The sequence below is a fragment of the Protopterus annectens genome, chromosome 2.part0 (assembly GCF_019279795.1).
Source record: "Protopterus annectens isolate FY-2018-M chromosome 2.part0, PAN1.0, whole genome shotgun sequence".
Classification (NCBI taxonomy): domain Eukaryota; kingdom Metazoa; phylum Chordata; order Ceratodontiformes; family Protopteridae; genus Protopterus; species Protopterus annectens.
The window spans coordinates 1156010371-1156032257 of NC_056728.1; the positions used below are offsets into that span (position 1 = coordinate 1156010371).

Sequence of the window (21887 nt, forward strand, 5' to 3'; positions counted from 1 at the left end):
CCAGGCATGCTGGTGCCTACTGCTCCAGCTGCATCATCTGCAGAAGACACTTGATGAAACTAAATAGTGAGAGTTGTTAAGAACAATATGGTTGCAAGATGAAACTGAAGTTTTACTTTCAAGTCTCTGTTGGGTACAGCCTCCAGTGACCTCACCCATTTCATCAGCTGGCTCTTGCAGTAATCTAAACATGCCAGACACATAATTTACCACCTTTACGGTGAAGAAGAAAGTACTGTAGATATCCTTCCCAAACATGTCCATCACTCTCAAACCCTTAGATGGTAGATGGATATCAGACCTCTGAAGCAGGAGCCTTTTTAAAGGCTGCCACTGTAACCATGCAGTCGGACTTGGGTGTCTCCAGCCAGCAGTTCAGTCCCTGGGGAGGTTGAAGGATCCTGTCTGGTCCCTTCAGGTCATGTAGGTTTTCCCCATGCTGTCTGTACCACGAGCTCCAACAACGTACCAACTGGGGTGGGAGAAGACCACCAAGGAGATTGGCTGATTGGGTATGTACAGTGAAATGCCTCTTTAAGATGTACGGAGGAGAGGACAGAGGATCTCTTGACCATCCTTCCTTTTGCCACATCAGCTCTAGTATTTTCTTAGACTTGGGGTCTTCTCACAGAATGAGTCTTATCCTCAATGTCTGGTGTGGACCACTCTTAAAGAGTCCAAGTGCTTCCACTTACACAAATGCTTGCTTCCTGGCCATAAAAAAAAAAAAAAAAAAAAAAAAACAGATCAGGTATGCTTCAGACATCCCACAGAGGCTCAGTGATCCCTCTCTGTCCTTATATGAAAGATGGGTAGGGGAGTGTAGATTCCAGCAATAGTTTGTCAGCCTAGGCTATGGTCACTACATGCACCAAGGTAGGCAAATGAGTCAATACAAACATCTTCCGAGACAATGTTCATAGCTGCCATGTAGTCGAGAAGATCAAGCCCATGGGGCTAGAACACACAGCCATTGAGCGTAACCTCAGATGAGGACACTGACCCCTACCTTGAATCCCCAAACCAGATTGCGGAGGTCAAAACCCTTTCTGACCCCAAGACTAATGTCAAAGGCCCTGACCTTAGAGGCTAGAAGGCTGACCCAGTAACCCCCAACAATGGTCTGGAGGAAGACTGTCTTGATTGCAGTACTAAAAGTACAAGTTCAGTCCCTCAGGTCAATTCTGTGACATCTAAGGAACCAAAATCATGCATATGGCTGCAAAATCTACAAAAAAAAAAAAAAAAAAAAAGAATCCCAGGGTTGAGACTGCCACTGAAGCCACCACCTCCATCAGTGTCAATATTGGCACTTCCGGGTCCATTCTTGGTCTCACAGACACTACAACAGGCATAGAGCCCACTGTGGATGCTGGTGAGCAGTAAAACAGAAGGGAATTACCCACTCCAAAATCAATGGAAGGGGTGGCCTTTGGCAGCCTTCTACAGTGTGGTTACAGACATTTATGTCCATAGCAACCTTCCTCATCTTCATGCAATCCAGTTTTGGAGAAATGCTGCACTGAGACTTAACTGACCTAGAGTGGAAGGACCTAGAGGAGTTAATCTGATGGAACTTTGCACCTGATATAGAAGCCACAATGATGGAAACGCCATCATAAACCACTTAAAAATATACTGACATGCCTGAAAAGTACTCCAAACAATTTTGACAAACTCAATGATATAAAAAAAAAAAAAAAAAAAAAAAAAAAAAAAAAAAAAAAAAAAAGCAATGTACAATAAAACACAATCGGGGAAAAAACAAATGATGAAAAACAAGAAGTTATGTACTCACCATAATGTTCGATGTATGTAGTCCATCTCGCCTCACATTCTTACCCGTGGGTTAGGAGCCGAATATCGGCTCCGACTCGGCCGATTATACTAGCTTGAAGTCTTTCATTGGCTGGGCTAAGCAGGTATCCCATGGTGCACTACTCCATATCCCCAGATCTAGTTTGCTGCGAAACTCATTTGTACTCCATGTAAAGAATAAGCTAAGCAAGGGAACTCTGCAGATGACAACCTAACCTACAAATCCTCCAGGCAGGGGGAAGGTGGGAGGGTAAGTAAGAATGTGAGGGCGAGATGGACTATATACATCGAACGTTATGGTGAGTACATAACTTCTTGATGTTATGTAGTCCTATCTCGCCTACATTCTTACCCGTGGGACAGCGTCCCTAGCACCTACATCCTGGGTGGCTCATAGGAAAATACTCCTGAGAACTGTGAAGCCAAAGGAAGACCTGCCCCTGGTGACCACGTCCAATTTGTAATGAGAAACAAATGTGTGAGGAGAAGCCAAGTAGCTGCAGCACATATATCATCCATTGACAATCTGGCTTGATAGGCTGTGGATGTGGAAACAGCCCAAGTAGAGTGAGCCTTGACTGGAAATGGCAGATCTTTACCTCCTGCTTGATAGATGAAAGAGATACAGCTAGATATCCATCTAGACAGTGTGACCCTGTTTTCGGTTTTCGGAAAAAGAAACAAAAAGTTGGTCCGACTTCCGGATATCTTTTGTTTGGTGTAGATAGAAGCACAATTGTCTATGTACATCCAACTGGTGAAATCTAAATTCTGCCTTGTTGGAAAAGTGGGGAAAGAAAACAGGCAGCTCAATGGACTGATTTAGGTTAGACACGGAAGCCACTTTAGGAAGGAACGAGGGGTTTGGTCTGACAGAGACCCTGTCTTTATGGAAGATTAAATATGGGGGTTTGATAGAGAGGGCTTGAATTTCTGAAACTCGCCTTGCTTAAGTGATTGCTGTTAAGAAGGCTGCTTTCCACGTCACAAATTTCAACTTACAGGTAGCTGCAGGCTCAAAAGGTGGTAAAGTAGGGGCTTGTAGAACAAAATTGAGATCCCAGGGCATGATAGGTTCAGACACCGGTGGACGGAGCAATAGAGTACCTTTCAGGAATGCCTTGCACAGTCTATGTGCAATGAGACTAGGCTCATTCGCTACGTGGAAATTAGAGATCGCTGCCAGTTGAACTTTAATGGTGGCTGATGCGGAACCCTGATGGAAAAGCATGGACAAAAACTCCAGAACTGAAGCTATTGGAGCTGTGTAAGGATCAATGCCTCTGGTATGTGCCCAGATAGAAAACTTTTTCCATTTACTAGAATAATTTTTTCTAGTGGATGGTTTATGAGAGGACGATAATATATGAACCACTTCTGGTGAAAAATTATGAAGTCTGACTAACGCTGGAAGTGGAGTAGCCAGGCTGTCAACCGGAGGGTCATTAGGGAGGGGTGGAACTGTCCCAACATGTGTGTCAGTAAATCTGGTTGAGGATCCAGAGTCCAAGGAGTGTCCACAGTGAACTGCTGAAGAAAGGGGAACCAAACTTGGCAAGGCCAGTGTGGGGCAATCAGAATCATTCTGCTCCCCAAGGATTGCGCTTTCTGAATCACCTTTGACAGCAAGGGAAACGGAGGGAAAGCATAAAGCAGACCGGAGGGCCAATCGTGAACCAGAGCGTCCCTGGGTGACTCCCCCTGTGGGGGGGGGATCAGCGTGAAGTAGTTGCTGCATTTCGCATTGGGGGGGCTGGCAAAAAGGTCGCAGCAAGGCTGACCCCATCTGCTGAAGATTCGCTCTGCAACTCTGTAAGGCATCAGGATAGCTCTGCTTAGTCTGTCCGCAATCACGTTGGACTTCCCCAGAATGTGCATTGCCACTAGAAACTGTTGGGAAGTTACTGCCCAATGCCACACTCGCATGGCCTCTCTGCAAAGAGGGCAAGACCTGGTTCCCCCTTGCTTGTTCAGATACCACACTACTGACATGTTGTCTGAGTGTATCGCAATCGTCCCTAGAGGAAGAACATTCTGAAGTGCCTGCAACGCAAGAAGCACTGCTCTCATTTCTAGGATGTTTATCTGCAGATGTATCTCGTGTTCTTGTCACGTGCCTTGGACTGTCCTGCCAAGATAATGCCCCCCCACCCCATCTGGGAGGCGTCCGTGGGCACTGTGGCAACCAGGATGGGTGGAACGAAGGGATTTTCCCCCGTCCAAATTGTTGGTGCACAGCCACCAACCGAGGTCCTGCTTGCATCTTTCCGTGAGTAAGATGGGATGAGACAGTGGAAGTCTTTGGAACGACCATTGAACAAAGAGGAGCCATTGGAGAATTCTCATGTGTAATCTTCGCTAGGGGGACCAACATGATTGTTGCTGCCATGGTCCCTAGAAGCTGGAGAACCCATCTTGTCTTCGCTTGTCTCAGGGGCATCAGCACATGTATCTGTTGTTGCAGTACTCTGATCCTTTCTTGCAGTAAAAATGCTCGCATTCAAATGGTGTCTAATTCTGCTCCTATAAAGGTGACACGCTGTGAGGGCAATAAGGCAGATTTTCCCAATTTATTATTATACCTAACTGGTGACATAGACTGATGGTAGCGTCCCTGGTTTGAACTAGTTGATGCCTGGTGGGAGCGGTAAGGAGCCAGTCATCCAGATACGGAAACACCTGGAATCCCTGATGTCTCAAGTGAGCCGTCACCACCGCCATACACTTGGTGAAAACCCTGGGGGCGGTGGGAGACCAAAGGGCAGGGCTCGAAACTGGAAATGACTGGCTCCCAGCCGGAAGCGTAGGTGACTCCTGGATGCTCTGTCCATCTTCACATGGTAGTAAGCATCCTTGAAGTCGATGGAGCACATCCATACCTCCTCTCCAACAATGGGAGAATCGATTGAAGTGTGACCATACGGAACTTGGACTTGTGTACGTAATTGTTCAGTTGGCTGAGATCTAATACGGGTCTCAGGTCCCCTGTTCTTTTCGGCACCAAAAAGAATCTTGAGTAAGTCCCTAATCCGATTTGGTCTGAGGGGACAAGCTGGATGGCTCCTTTTTCTAGCAGCAGTGAGACCTCTGAGGCTGCTTGATCCCTTTGACTAGGTGGTACATCTGGGATTCTTCTGATTAGCAGGGGTTCTGATGAGAATGGAATGAGATGACCTCCGGAAACTATCCGTGATACCCATCGGTCCTGGGTAATGCTTTCCCAGGCTTCCGGATATAAGGAAATTCGACCCCCGACTAGCTCTGGATAAGCACAGTCGGGCACACCCTCAGCAATGAGAGTATGGACAGCCATGAAAAGATTTGCGGTCTCCCGAATTGCGGGGGCCCCCTCTGCCTCTGGGGCAACGTCTCCCTGAATAACCCCCCCCCCTGCCTCTGGAAGGGGGTTTACCTTGTGCGGCAGGGAAAAACATCTGTGATTTCTTGAACCACACCCCCCCCCCCCCCACTGGGCCTTGGGATAAGGCCTAGAAGGAAGGGAAAAACGGACCCCTACGGCAGACAGGGTCTTTCCCTCTTGCTCGCACCTGGTGAAGGTGTCTTTCACTTTGGTCCCAAACAAGGAGGAACCATCAAAGGGGGCGTTAGTGAAGGAAGACTTGAAGGCCTCCGCAAAGTGACACAGGCGCAGCCAGGCTTGCCTTCTAAGGGCGACCCCTGAGCTTGCTGCCCTACTGGCTCCCTCGGCTGCATACGAAATGAGCCGCATGGATGAGTTAATGATAGAGTTGAGGGTAGAGACCTGGGCGTTAACCGTCTGAGCCACCGCCTCAGGTACGTTACCCGCAAGAGTATCTCCTAACTCTTTGAGGAGATCTCGCTGGATCAGAGGGAAGTGAGACAAGTAATTCAGTGACCGTAATGTGAAGGTTGCTGACGAGAGGGTATGCTTCCCGTACCGATCCATGGTCCTAGAGTCCTTGTTAGGAGGATGGACGGATGAAGAAGACTCTGCTACTTCCTTTTGGGTGGCTGCCGCCACCACCATGGCATCTACAGGGACTCCTTTAGATAGAAACTCTTTGCCCTGGGGGGTGGAAAGAAACTTGGGATGCCTGGGCACGGGCTCCACAGAATCGGGGTTCTCCCACACCCTTCGACAAATGAGGTCAAGGAGTTTGAAGGGTGGAGACTCCCAGGAGGCGGAGGGTTGAGCACCAAAAGCCTTAAGGAATACTGACTCCTCCTTGGAAGGGGCTCTGGAAGGCCAGTCACCTCTTTGTTTCAGTATCTAAAGGATATCGGAGAAGGAAACATCATCAGAGGATGACTTGGGGAACCCCCTCAGATTCCTCGAGGTCAGTATCAGAGGTGAGGGACTCATCTTGGGAGTCTATGTGCTTCCTCTTGCACGTTTTCTTTCTGGGGGGCTCCTCAGGCACAAACTCTGAGGGACCCTCAGAAATATGGGGACCACTCATGGGGGTATCCCCTAGGCCCTGGTGCTCCACTGTCCATGGATGGATGGTGATCAGAAGCTCTCACCGGAGTGGAGGGGGACAGAGCGACCGACCCACCAGATGTAGATGACGATCTGGCCAGTGCGGTCCTCATAGCCTCGAAGGCCAGCCCCCCCCGAATCAGAGGAGCGACCAGTCTCAGAGGCCATGACGGGGGTTGGAGTTCCCCGAGCCGATGCACCGAGAGGGAGGCTCGGAGCCGAAGTAAGCCCCGAGATGTCCGTCTCGGGACCGACCGAAGAATCCCGAGTCCCAAACCCCGAGGACGGAGCCGATGGGGTCGGAGCCGATGCCGGCACCGATGGAGCCGAATGGGGCATCGGAGCTGGCCTAGAGACATCACGCGGTGCCGAACACTCCGGCTCTGAAGACAGAGATGCGCTAGGAGGAGGAATGATCGAAGACTGGATCGGGACAGGCTCCGGAGCCGACTGGGTTGGAGCCGAAAACAATTTTGCCAAAACCGGTGACTGGAGGGGCCTCTGAACCACCCTATCCACATCCACATCTGAAAAGGTCCTGGAGGATTTGGAGGACAGGGATGGAGAATGCGATCTCCTCTCAGGAGAAGCTGGTCTGAGACTGGGCGATCGGCTCCTAGAAGGTTCGAATACAATTGGAGCCGATGCCGGTTCCATCAATACCGATCCTTCCTGCGGCCCCGAGGACAGTGGAGCTGAGGTCGTCGATGCAGTTTTAGATATCTTCTCCAGGGCTCTGATGAAGCTGACGGAGCCAGAGATCTCTTCTTTGACTTGCCAGATTCAGACTTACCGCTAGAAGTAGAATCCATAGCCTCTTCAAAAGAGGGTTTTAAAAGTCCCTTTAAGATTAGCTTATTCTTTCTCTCTTGGAGAACTCTTGGGCTAAACGCATAACAAAAACTGCATGATTCCTGCAGATGGATGGCTCCTAAGCAGTAGACACAAATAGAATGCCCATCGGTAATGGACATTTTATACCCACATTTCGAGCACTTTTTAAAACCGGAAGGTTTGTGCTCCTTGGTATCCTTAGACATATTAACTACTGAGCTCACAACGCAAAACCAAGACTTTCACAAATACAGGAGTTCACTCTAAAGGCGGGAATGACTCTAGCAGTAACCAACACTAAACAGTGATCAAACCACACCAAAAACTAGCACACACTTAAAAAAGGGATAGCAAACCACAAGGAAGGGTAGCCAAAACCTCTAATCTAAACGGTTTGGACCTACTGACACAGAAGGCACAGAGGAGAACTAGGCCCTCTAACTGAAACGGGCCTAGCCCGAGGGAACAGTAAGAGGGATACCACACAACAATCACACAATCCTAAACTAGACAACTTTTAGACAATTTGAGACACACTAGACAAATAGCTATGAAAATAGCTTTTTATATGAATCAAAACTTTTCTTAGTCAAGAAAAAGAGGGTACTTAACCACAGCCAAGCGAGACCATGTCCGAGCTACACGAGCGGCAAACGAGATCTGGGGATATGGAGCAGTGCACCATAGGATACCTGCTTAGCCCAGCCAATGAAAGACTTTGAGTTAGTATAATCGGCCGAGTCGGAGCCGATATTCGGCTCCAAACCCACGGGCAAGAATGTAGGCGAGATAGGACTACATAACATCATGTGGATTCTTGGCACTTGCCTCAGTATGAAAGAGGAAATTGAGAGGGACTTGTTACACACCTACCTATACTGCCTGTAAATGCTCCAAGCATGGTCTTGGCAGTAGACTTAAGCCTTTCTACCCACTAATTTGCATGTACAGGATAAGGAAAGGTTTCAACTGTTTTACCCCACAGCTTTTCCACAAACAAGTCAGTAGGTCTGTTGTGAAGTTAACCTCTCTCTGTCAGTATTTCCTGGGAAAACTTACCCTGGTGAAAATTTCTAACAGTATTTGGCACCTTTTCCTAACTCAACAGAGGACAAAACCACTGCTTCAAGGTACCTAGCAAAATAACCTACCACCATCAAAATACACCTCTGTGGATGGTGAGTACTGGGAGTTCCCACAATATCCACAGTTACCTTCTGAAACAGTTCTTCATAAACAAGCAACAGGACCAAAGCAGCTTTAGCTAGGTCTCCCGACATGTCGACTTTTTGGTGCTGCTCACATGTCTTGCAGTACCCTTCTCAGTTTTGCAATACTTGGCTAATAACATTTTTTGCACATTTTTTTGCATGCTTTATGCCCAAATGGCCTGAAAAAGGAGCATCACAAGCTATGGCACTAACTGCCTGAAAGTAGGCTCTTGAAAGTACCAACTGCTGAATCAATAGTCCCTCTAACTCCTCCATTAGAAGCCATTGTCCAATTATGTGGCCTTGTCCTAGCATACAGACTTCTGGCCTTTGAGAATCAGAATCCTCCTTAGCTACCTCTCCCAAGTTCTGTACGGTGGAATTTCAAAAACTGTGCCCATCTCAGCTTTCTGTAACCCTCCACAGTTCCCTTTCCAATGGAAGTCTAGTATTTTTTGAAAAATGTGTCTCAAACTGAGGCTTGCTGCTACCGACCCACTCTTCCTCTACAGTAACCTCTTCAAGAGTGAGATCAGTACCTTTTGACAACTGCTGTTCAAAATTCAAGCTTATTTTTACAATATATATCTTTTCTGGAGCAGCTACATCAATAGCCTCTGTTGAAGGTGAACGTACTGACTACCACCCCACACTTCCTTCATAATGTGAGTACTTCTATGTCTATATGCATGTACGTAACATACTCAGTTCATCAAAGTAATCTGCTACTGGAATGTCTTCCAGGCTATTATTAAACAGTGCCACCCCCTAACATCCCTATCCCCTTAGTAGCCCAGATGAATCCTAACTATGACACAAGAAAAGATGTTCCTCTCACAGCCTCAAGTGAAGTATATTGCCCTAGTAAATAATGCTATTCACAACTGCAGGATTAATAACAGTTCTGTTTGGTGCAACATCCCTCTTATCAATAGTTTTTCTACCCTCTCCGGGGAGGGGATACAGGCCTTTGTGATAATCTGCAGCAAATGTGGTTTCAAGACCACCCACCACTGCTGTAATGTTACTGCTGTTAGCTCCTTCATATTTTCTATTCTCTACCCTGTTTTTTTTTTTTGCATACCTGGCTCATACACACTCCATGTTACACTGGGCACATTAAACCAAAGACCTTGTTGTATACCGGAACCCTTGTTTTTTCCCCTCTAACTATGGAACTGGAGCTGAAAGTTTAGACCATCTCCTAATGGATTCCCTTATTCCCATGTTTAATGCTGCATACCACCCCTTTGTGCAGTTGTACCCTGAAAGCAAGACAGAATATTCCCTTTTTAACCATCTCCTCAGCAGTGTTACAACCTCCATCTGTTAACCAGATTTTCAAGTCTTCAAGCAAAGTACTGAGAGCTTGCTGCCTTGTTATAAAGTCTCCCAAAAATGTTAACAGTAGTGAATGGACATTCCTTCACCTAACTATTAAAGTATGCGCTTATTCCAGCAATGAATATCATGGACTTTCTTAATTTCTACCTATATTTTCTAATCTTTTTTTTCTATACGCTTCAGATGTAAGCTTAATGAATTTAAAAAGCACACCTAACCTCACCACAATCTAAACAGTCAGACTTCTACTTTTTTTGAAAAAGCAAGCATTACCTTACCCAGAGCAGAGAATTTAAAAATTACCTTTCACTGTCCGATGTGTGCCGAATACACACACACACACATTCAAATGGCGGACTTAAACTATCAAAGTCATCCCTTACCTTATAATACAACAATGTAGCAATGACTCAAATTCAGGGTTCAATTTTACCCCACACACTCATGTGCCCTTGGCAAAATGCAAGAAATTCTCTCTCAAGATGCATCTTTTCTCTCTTTCCCTCACAATGACCAGATTTTGTGCTGTCACTTCTGTTCCTCTGCTGCAGTATCATTGCTCTTGCGCTCTCTTTCTATATTCTCTCCCTCATCTCTTTGCAGATCTAATCAAGTCTCTTAGCTGCTACAAGGTGTCTCGTCTCCAGTCTCAGCTTGGCGCTACTATGATTCACGGCAAGGAATCAACTTCACTAGCACATCTAGTTGGGAAATCAACCCAATGGGAAAAAAAATAAATGTAAACATTTTGACAAGTATCCCCCTCCACATCACCAATGTGGTAAGTAAGCACCCCACACTCACAAACATAAATGCTCCACAGTCAAACAAACATGAATAAGGAAGAAAGGAGAAAGCTCACAAAATAAAGGAATCCCTGCTGGTGCACACTTTATAACCACACCAGTGGTGAAATCCTATGGAAAACACAGGTCTACGTTATATCATCAAATGACCACACTGTCGAATGTATCCTCTCATCGACAATGCAGGCCGTTGAACTGTTCGGACTGAGATCGCGTTACGGCTGGGATCAGGAAATTTGGCCTTTTCCCTACCGATGTGCGATCTTGGAGTTGGTATATATAATTAGCAGGATGTGGAGGAGGGATCAATAGCATGCACTGTCGATGAGATGATGTTCGACAATGTGGCTGTTTAATGATATGGCACAGACCCAGAAAACAGTGATCGGGGAGTTCATTTTTGCCAAACTGTGCACATCAAGTGGCCCCTTGACCACTTTGCACTCAACCTGCAGTTGGGAAGTCTTCCAGCTTTTTCAGTTCAAGCTGCATTCTGAGATCATCTGAGGCCTGATCTTAGTTGGTTTCACTACATGCTCTGCATTCACAACTACCACAGTGTCTCTTGTATCAATGGAATAAATTAAAGTGTCATCAAAGGTGGCTATATCATTGTTTCAGACACAAGTACTAAGCTAGCTGACCTTGCAGGACATTTTAAGCCTAGACGGTTTTATTTTTTGCACTCAAAGTAACCTATCCCACTTGGTTATAGACTGGCCTTACCCACTCCATGGCCAATACTTATATATAACCCCTAATGATAATAAGTAGGGTCATGCCATAGATAATTTGAGGGGACATGTGCATGGAATAAAGCATTTAGGAGCTGCCTCTGTCCATCAGTAGCAAAGAGGGCAGTTTGGGGTAAATTTACTGTCTCCCCTCTGTAGATCTAAACTGCGCTTGAATAAGGACAAGGATGAACTTTGTTTTATGTGGATGGGGAGTCTGTTCCACAGCAGCGGTATCTTCTGCAAGATATAAGTGTCCCTCCAAACCATTCTGTTGATGTTGACATCCATCCTGTTTTGAAAGTCTGTTACCTTAGGGTGGGATGGGGGGGGGGGTTAAACGACCTACTATCCACAATAGGTAATACATTATCTGAACTGATGGCAGTGTGTGTATATTTGAAAAGACTGGCAAGTTCAGTTTCTAACACATTTGTTACATGTTCCACTGAAAGCAGTCATACACCTGATATAATTTATGTTCTACATTACATGCTATACAGTTTATACATAAAACTTATGAGAACCACAGAATTTATTCTTAGAGTGTGTTAAACAGTGAATAAAAGATTATAATAAAATTTACTATAAATACGCTGAAAAATAAAAACATAGAATAAAAAGTTTGCTTGAATGTAGGTATAAAATTGGCATCCTTATTTTGTGACATGGCTCTGGCTGAAATAAGTGAAAAACAAGGAACATCTATTAATGGACATGCTTTTTATAAATCAGCTGTACTTGCTTTTTACAAGATATTCCCTGGTCACAATATTAGAAAAAGCTTGATGTACTTTTTCACAGATAAATGGACATGGCCTTTTATAGAATCAGCAGAAAAACAATTCTGAAAGGCAAATATTGTGTGCATTCTCACATCAGCAGAGGTGCTTGCAAGTAAATATTAAATGGTTTTACAAAAGGACAACAGGAAGCTCTAAAAACAGACATTACATGCTTTCCCACAGAAGCTCCTTACAAAAGGAAGAAGACAGGATCTAAAGTGCGTGACTAAAAGAGTATATAAGAACTGTAAACTAAACTGTGTTAGAGGTATTGGTAGGAACACACTTGTTCCGAGGTATTGTATAGGAGAAGCAGATATAATCATCCATGCTGACCATGAAGTAAATTTTAGACAGATAAACGACAAGTTGTTGCGGTAGCACATGTCGTTTGTTATAAGAATAAGTTACTTATTAGTAACTATGCTTGCAGTAAAATAGTAAGCAAAGTATATTTTCTCATCAGTGCAGTTTGCAAGGCTCTGTGTTTTAAACAGACTGCAGATAGTCATGCAAAACTCTGTGTTATAACCAGACTCTGATTCAGCAGTAAACAGCCAACAAGACTGTGTCTTAAGAAGACTTTGGTTCCAGTACAGCACAGCAGCACCTTCATAAATGTTTCATTTATGAAAAAAAATACAATTGCATTTAACTTTGCTTAATAAAGTTTAATGTAATTTTCACTAAAATCAGCTGCAAGCTTCACTCGGTATAATTTCTTCTCGGAAAACAATTCATTGGCTTTAACTTGTTGTCATATCTCTACAATGTCTCCCCAAAATGTTATAAAACATATCTGAAAAAGTGTTCCTCCTTTGTACCCATTTCATGATTCTACCGAACTTTTTTTTCTTCCTTTTATCTTCAAGAAAGTGTTCCTTTAAAATTCTTGAATTTGATTAATCAAATTATTATGAATAGGTTTTATACGTAGGAAAGTGCCAATAAAATCTAGACAATGGATATGATCTAATCTCTTCCTATATATCTTTATCTTACTTTAATGTACTAGACAAAGAATCCAGAGAAGCTGAATTATCTATGCACAGTGAAAAAATGGCACCTTGTATCTTACTGTATCAGATTCATGAAGACTGTGTGTGCTGGCTGTAAAACAAGAGCACTTCACCTTCAAAACATACACTTTTACTACACTACACAAACTGTAATGAATACTTTGCCAGAAATATACATTAGTATGCTGCGTTGTCATAACTGTTAAAAGTAACAAAGCAAGAACAAACGTAGTAGTAACTAATTATAAAGATGGTGCTGTACTGCATGATTCATGCAAAGAAAAAGGGGAAATCAAATGCATGTATCAGTCCTACAGTTAAATCCTAGTTTGGCTATTCGTAGTACAGTTTATACACCATATTTTAAAAGGTTTCTACACAGACTGTCCCCATGCCTGCCTTCAATCAAGATTCCCACCAAATGGACTTGGCCCATTCATTCTCTTAGACAGCAATGTCACAGAGACTTGTGAGATAGTGCTGTGGAGAGGCTGCCATTCAAGTAGCCATGAGCTTGCCTGACACTCTTTTGGCATCCCAGCAGTAATGACATCTGAAATTGCCAACCCCCACTCCTAAGCAGGAAGACAGGCAATATGTATCTCCAAGGAGGCCACAGATGTTTTACTCATATGCATGCACCCTTCTGTACAACCTCACTGAAGCTCAACACCAATAGGTGGTTTGGTGAGCTTAATGCCAATTCCAGATTGCCTATTTGCATTGTTACCCCTCCTCCAATGCCTGTGGCAGTGTGTAGCTAGCTCTGCTCCTCCTTCCTATCCCTGGATGGACACACACATCTTCTCCTGCCAGCTACGTTACATCCCAAGCCACTAAGTGAACTTGTGTCACGAGACGTAGTCATGACTTTACCCTCTATGCCACCAGCGCTAGCTACACACAGACAGAAGTTCTGTTATAAATTAATATGACTTTATTAACTGCTAATGTTTCCTGCTATGTAAACATTTAACACTGAAAATTACCCTAAAAAGTAACTCATGTAAACAAAATGTTAAAATGATAAAAATAAATCTTCATGTACCCACAGAAGATTCCAGTTTATCAGAATCTTCATGTTCTACCTCAAAGGAAGGAAGACTTATGTCCTTAAGGTTATACGACTGTAATCCACTAACCTTGGTGCATGCAAATATGCACAGTTAAAGACATCAGGATCAGATCAATTTTAGCTTTTCAAAGGTACCAAAATAAAAACTGTAGGCTAACATTTGAAATGTAGTCTCTCTTGAATCCAAAATATTAATACTGTTGCTTGCACCTGAAATATTTCTGAAAAAATATAAAATATAATAATAATGGTTGGTGAACTGGTCCCATATAAAATGGAATACAAATCAGACAATCAGTACAGCATTCCAAGTTGTCAGTGATAAAAATGCCTACTCTCGTTGCTTGTGAATAAGGTATATGGTGGCCATTACCAATTACTGATATAGGTACTGTACAGATTGCAACAAGGACTTCAAGGGTAGACTGCATATACCTGTCACAAGATTAACTTATCTCACTGTGCCAGGTTAAATAAGTTCTTTTGAAGAATGCTGAAGACATTTTTTTCTTATTTGGTGGATTTCACTGACTTGTGAATAATGGTTAATTCCTTCTCCATACACAACATTTCTTACAAACAGTTCTGGTTTATAGTTTTCAATATGCTTTTCAGCTATGTCAATGTTTGTTTAATAATGTACACCTGTCCCCCACGCCCCTTTTTTGTTTAAATAAATCTCAATGGTGATGTTCATCAACTTCATGGTCTAGTCCTAAAAGCACACAGTGTGAGAAAATACTTTGAGGTCATCTACAAAAAGCACATTTCCTGTAGTACTCACAAAGTACAATCCATTAACAACAATAAAAAAATAAAACAATGTTAAGAAGAACAAACTAAAACACAATAAAAATTCAGAGGTGAATGACACTTAGCTGTGAGAACTGGTAATACTAAAAACATGGGATGTATAATAGAACACCATGCCACCCAAGTCATTAACCTATGCAAGGGACATGACCTGTCCAGGCCCCTAAGATGGGATATCTCACTACTGGGATGAAACTGCAGCTAAAGGAAGACATTAAAAAAAAGACTGTTCATTTCTGTATAAAATGAAACTTCCACTTTAACACTGCAGTGTAAAAAGGGCACACAAAACAAACATGCCATTAAAATACAAAATGGAGCTGCTCCTTTACATTTGAAGCAGTGAAGCTCACAACACTATGTCTTCAAATTACAGGAATTTGCCCCAATATAATTTTCTGAAAATTTCATAAGGATATGTCATATAATTTTGAATGCACAGTTCTTAACAATCAGGCAGCAAAATTAGCAAAGAACAGTTACAGAGCACAATCTTCTTGAAACTGTCTGCAATAAAGGGGATACATTTCAGCCACTTCACTGGTCAGTAGTAAGTAGTAGTTGCATAAAAATTAACTTCAATGACCTTACAACTCCACCCACATGGTATAACTATTACAACGTGATTCAAATTTAGTGCCAGAAAGCCATATAATCAACTGATCAATAATGCCTCCTTATTGCAGCTATATTTAAAAGCTGCAGCTCCTCTCACTGCTCACTCATACAACCCCACATAAAAGATAATAACTGCCTTAGGAGCTTCCAGAAAGGATTATTACATTAAAATATGTTACCCAATTTCTGTTCTTTAGAATCTCTATCCAGTCATCTGGGGCAGTGTTTTCTCAAAAAGCAGCAGCTGTTTGGGATTTCTTTCTGTTAAATACATCCAGGCTATTTATCTGTTCCTTAACAATGAGCTGATGATGATTTGTGCTGCCACGTTTGCAAGAATGTAAAACGTTTGACACAAGAAACATTAGCAAAATAAGGAGAAGGTTCAAATGTCTAAAATGGAGTCTTAGTTAATCCATTTTAAGGAAGTGAATGCAGAACTCAAAGTCATATAAAACTTTCAACAGTCTCAGACGAACTTGCATCCAGAATGCAGAAAACATCTACTCAGGACCAAGGACAATCCCCACCTCCACCAAAACAGCAATATAAAACACATGCTGTAAAACAGTTACATAAGTTTGATGCACATCACCTGTAGCACACCACCATTTTGCCATTAAAGCACTACACAGTGAACAAAAATCATTTAGTAATGACTACATAATTACAAATTAAAAAAAAAAGACCATCTGATTATAGTGACATTTTCTTTAGTGCTGCTACTTTCTTTAGTTTACTTTCCACAGCTAATAGCCTAGAAACTCTTACCTTGCTGAGGTTTTCTGGTTCCATGTCTGGATTGTTACTGTATTCGCCACTGATCTGAAGATCACTAACACAAGAAATGGCATCACGTAGCTCTGTCAACTTCTGGCTCCCTAAAACCAGCCAAGTCTGATATGGCTTATACTCCCTGTGCTGAGAAAAAGGAACAATAAATTCACTAATAGTAAAAGAAAATAAATACTACTCATTAAGAACTGACCACAAATAAAATGGTTTCCAGCAGAACCCATTATGTACCATAGAGTTACTATTCAATTAACTAAAATGTATACTGGTCAGTCTTTTTCAGCAAAATGAATAGTAAATGATCAAACTTAAAAACAGAAGCACAAAAAAGCAGAATCAAATTTGTTTTTGCTAGGCTGTAGAGTGTGGTGATTCATCACTGGGACAAAGCAGAAATTCCGTAAAACTCCCAGAGCAGAATAAGTTATTTCTTACATTTATTTCATTTAATTGCACTTTTTAATGCCTATAATTGTGCTAAACAGCTAATCTACTAGATTTGCACTTTTATAAAGCTTTTTTACTGTTTACCTGCATTTATGTACTGTTTTAACTGTATTTTTCATTGTCAGGTAGCATAGTCTGGCTAGAGGCCTGCTGTTATCCAAGACTGGTTGTTTTGTTTGTCGAGTTTCCTGTGTTTCTGGCAGCTATCTTCTGCTGATAGAGAACACAGAGCACTGTGTGCAAGGTATTAACTGGAAATTTTCTCCATTTGTTAAACATCTGTTTGTTCTGATTTCCTGCCAAGGAGTGTATCATACAACTGATTTGTTTGCAGTTAAAAGCATTCTATAGAGTCTCCTTGCTCCTTTATCTGTTTAAAACTTTCATTTAGTGGCTGTTTTTCTGCTGTGATAAACATTTCTGAAGTGTTTTCTGCCTAAACTACTGTAGCTAATAGCTGTAATAAGTTTCCGACTTGTCCTCCCTATTGGCATCTTGTTCTTATACTGGGTGGCTTTGCAGTTTCCCTCCCCTACTGTAAATCTGATCTAGGACACCTTCCAATTTAGTGTCATTAGCTCATTCTGCCTAATAAAGAGAGAACATTTGAAAAGACCAACCCACTTACACTCATAACCAATTATCTTCTGTTCCTCCTTTCTCCCTTTCCACTTTACTTAAAAAAAAAAAAAAAAAAAAGAAAGAAAAAAAAAAGAAAATTGCTAGAATCTCCTTGTGTTCTGAGTGTGCTTCTCGGCTGATAAGTATATATTCTGGCACTATTTAACTATTCAGAGTCGAATAAAACAATAACTGAATTCAGTTCAGAACGCAGTTTGAATAAATTACATTTATTTAAACTGTACTTGCTTTAATATTGATATAAACTCAAGTGTGCTAGCTTACACCACAGTTGAATTGTTTTTAGTGCTGTTTTAGCTGGTTTTCTGTATATATAAAAAAAAAAAAAAAAATTCTAAGCTTGTTTCCTGCCTTTCCTGTAACTAGTCTAGTCCAGATACAGATTTGCTGTATCCAGGACTGTTTTCAAGCTTCTGAGCCCCCCATGCCTTTCTGTGTTGGAGGAAAGCCTTCTAGCTTATCAATGGGAGTGGTAAGCACTAGGTAGCCTATCTACCACAAGAGGAGTGGTTTCTGGCCCAGAAATTGTAGTTTATTGGCCGTTTGGAGAGTTTTTCCAACTCTCTCAACTTTCTGGTTTAAAAGCCCACGTTTGTGCTTGTTTCTCACCTTTCTTGTAAGTAGTCCAGATACAGATTTGCTGTATCCAGGACTGTTTGTAAGCTTCTGAGCCCCCCCCCCAAGACTTTCTGTGTTGGAGGGAAGCCTTCTAGCTTATTAGTGAAAGTGGTAAGCACTAGGGTGGCCTATCTACCACAACAGGAGTGGTTTCTGGCCCAGAAATTTTAGTTTATTGGCCGTTTGGGCAGCTTTTTTTCATCTCTTTCAACTTTCTAGATTAAAAGTCCGCACTTGCGCTTGTTTCCTGCCTTTCCTGTAACTCGTCTAGTCCAGGTACAGATTTGCTGTATCTAGGACTGTTTGTAAGCTTCTGAGCCCACCAAGACTTTCTGTGTTGGAGGGAAGCCTTCTACCTTATCAGTGGGAGTGGAAAGCACTACCACATACTAATGGCTTACTAACAACTTCAACTAGGAAGGTCATAGGATGGTTAAAATATGCTGGTTTTACTTATAAAGAAGATCTTTTAATGAATTAATATGATTCATTTCTATTTACAATGTATTTCCCTTAAAAAATTCCTAACACTGAATATGTGACAGAGTCTTTCAATGTGGAACTTTGAGGAACTTCGAGGAACATTAACTTTTTAAGACCCTAAATGAGGTACGTTCCTCGTAATGAGGTACACTTGAGAGGTATGAGCACTAGGTGGCCTATCTACCACAAGAAGAGTGGTTTCTGGCCCAGAAATTGTAATTTATTGGCTGTTTGGACAGTTTTTTCCATCTCTTCCATCTTTCTGGATTAAAAGCCCGCATCTCCACTTGTTTCCTGCCTTTCCTGTAACTAGTCTAATCCAGACACAGATTTGCTGTAATCCAGGACTGTAAGCTTCTGAGTGGTGCCAAAGTCTGCTCCTCAATTTTTTCCCTTAGATCTGCTAGTTCTCTCCTCTCCTGCACTTGTACTAGCTTATTAATCTAGCACTTTACTAGACTTCTTGTAGCAAAGTGCTACCAGAACTAAACGTTCTACAAGTAAACAGCTCCAGTACTTATTATTAATGCCCACCCCTCCAGGCATTTCTAAAGGTCAGGTCTCTGTGCTTTCTCCAATTAAACTGGTGAACTTGGGGGTCCCTGAGGCAATGCAGCAACTGCCTCATGTACACTGACAACCCTCTGCTCATATCTCCCAACACTCCACATGGAACACACAGCCCTCCAGAACACACACCAGAGCACTACCTTCACATAAAAACACAAACCACACACCCACCTTCGTCGAGGCTCTCAATAAAATTCTACCCAAACAGCAGAGACCTCCAAGGCAGAGATGCACTCGACCACCACAACACTAACCACAAGACACATAACTCTCCTAAACAGTGTGCTATTCAACCAAAGCTCCTAAGGCAAAGCAGCATGCCCAACACACTAGTCATAGGTGACTCGATAGTGAGGCATACTGATGTCCCACTCACTAGGTTGATTAAGGAGAAAGTAACAGTCAGCTGCCCGTCAGGTGCCAGGATCCACTACATAACACACACACACAGGTCCCTCGACAACAGGTACAAATATGACTCTGTCATTGTACATGTGGGTGTGAATGACCCAAGACGTATCTTCTTGGACTACACGAAAAGAGACATGGAGGAGCTCTCGGATTATGTAATCCAGGAGAGTATAACCCTAGCCTTGAGCAGCATCCTACCATCACCCAGAGGGATACCACAGTACAAGCAGAAAATGATTGATTTCAACAATTGGCTAAGTTTCTGGTGTCATTCTAAGGGGATCCGATATCTGTCTGCCTGGGGTGACATGACTGACTGACCTCGATGCCTTGCCAGAGATGGCCTGCATCTGTCACCCCTGGGCTTCCGAATACTGGCCAAGCCTCTTGCCATCCCTATAGTGCCTTTTTTAGGTGCTATTCCAAAGACCAAATTACCATCATAACAGTTACAAACAAATGCAATCTGAGGGTCATGCTGCTCAACACTAGAAGTCTAAATCTCAAAATGCATTCGCTCAAAGCACTCCTTAAAATGGAGAACATCGACATTTGTGCTGTAACAGAGACCTGGTTTAAAGCAGCAGAAAGCAGAACTTGGACCGAAGCTCCAAAGGTGGTGGCGTTTCCATATTCATAAAGGATGCACACACCTCCAGACTGGTAGCCCAACATAACGCATCAGAGATACTTCAGGTGCAGCTAACATTAGGCAAGACAGCGATTCAGGTTATAGCCTGCTACAGGTCCCCAACCATGTCCCAGGACTCGCACTCCACATTCCTAAGCACCCTGGAGAATATTAGGGTCCAACCTAACACTCTCATACTGTGCGACTTCAACTACCCCTTCATTAACTGGGAAAACTACTCGTGTACCAATACACTTGCCCAACGTTTCCTGGAATTCATTAATTCCAATGCCTAGACCAGCTCGTTCTTAGCCCTATTAGAGGTAGCAACATCCTTGACCTGGTCATTACTAACATGGGTGACCGTTCCTCTACACCAATAGTCAACTCCTCCCTGGTTAGATCAGACCACAAACTAATCACCTTGGAAATGCACATCCCTCCCACCTCCCCAGCAAAGGTAACCACCATGAAAAACTTCTCCAAAGATAACTTTGGGCTCCTAAAAACACAGGTGGCTAACTTCACGGCACCCATGCAAATGGAGAACAGTTACATGACCACTGAATCACACATCAATGCACTGTATGAACAAGTACACAAATGCATGGATCTCACCATACCCAATAGAACCAAAATGCTCTCCTCCAAAAAAAGGAAGCCAATCTTGTGGTCCTCTGCCATAAACAAACTCTACAACAGGAGGAGGAAACTGATGCAGAATAAGGTGAAGTCCCAAGACTGTAAAAAAGTACAGTTTTGTACCTACCATAAATGTAGATGTTCGAAGATCCACATTGCTGCAGTCCTTACTTATGGGTAGTCCGCTGTCCTCGGTCGGCCCGAATGCCAAAGTATTAGGCTGACGTCGGTCATGGGCGCTCAGATCTGACATCAGAGCGTCAGGGTATAAAAGCGCATGACCGACGTCATATCCTCAGTCTTTTCTTGCCCCAGATGTCAGAAGGCCCCAACAGGATACCTCCCAAAAACATGCCCAACAACAACCATCACCCAAACCATATTACCATGCCAAACTACAGAGGGGAAGGAGGGAGGGTAAATTGGACTGCAGCAATGTGGATCTTCGAACATCTACATTTATGGTAGGTACAAAACTGTACTATGTTCTTCATCTCACATTGCTGCAGTCCTTACTTATGGGTAGAATCCCAAAGCAGAGGTAAAGGGAGGATGGCAAAATCAAAGCATTAGGGGCTGCTAAAATGCCCTGTAATATTGCAGAGGCAAATCCAGCCCTAGACTTAGAATAAAGAGGAAGGTGGTAATGCTTGGAAAAAGTATGTACTGAACTCCAAGTGGCTGCTTCCAAAATATCTTTGTAGCTACCCCCCTTAGAAAGGCAGTAGAAGTGGCAGTAGCTCTAGTGGAATGAGGTCTGATTCCAGCCGGAACCTCCTTACCATGATGGGAACAACAGAAAGAAATACAAAACCCAATCCATTTAGAAATAGTTTGTTTTGAAACAGGTTTCCCTGAGAACCCAAAGCAAAAGAAACAAACAACTGCTGAGACTGCCTGAACCCCTTGGTTCTGCTCAAATAATAACGTAACTGTCTGTGAATATCCAAAGTATGCAAAATCTTCTCCCTTTATTTTGGGGGTTTGCATAAAAGTAGGCAAATGAATAGTTGGGTTCAAGGCCACACTAGAAACCACTTTAGGCATAAAGGAAGGATTAGTACGCAAAGATACCCTATCCTTATGAAAAATCAGGAAAGGTTCCACTGCCATAAGGGCCTGTAATTCA

General features: G+C 42.9%; 1 protein-coding gene across 1 annotated transcript in view; it reads right to left on the reverse strand.

Moving 5' to 3' along the window:
* The window catches only part of SNAPC3 (small nuclear RNA activating complex polypeptide 3), a 451523-nt gene that overhangs the window by 170309 nt on the left and 259327 nt on the right, over positions 1-21887 (reverse strand). Inside the window, exon 5 of the mRNA XM_044061357.1 lies at positions 16291-16440. Coding sequence (XP_043917292.1) covers positions 16291-16440 — 150 coding nt within the window. The remainder of the gene's footprint in view (positions 1-16290; positions 16441-21887) is intronic.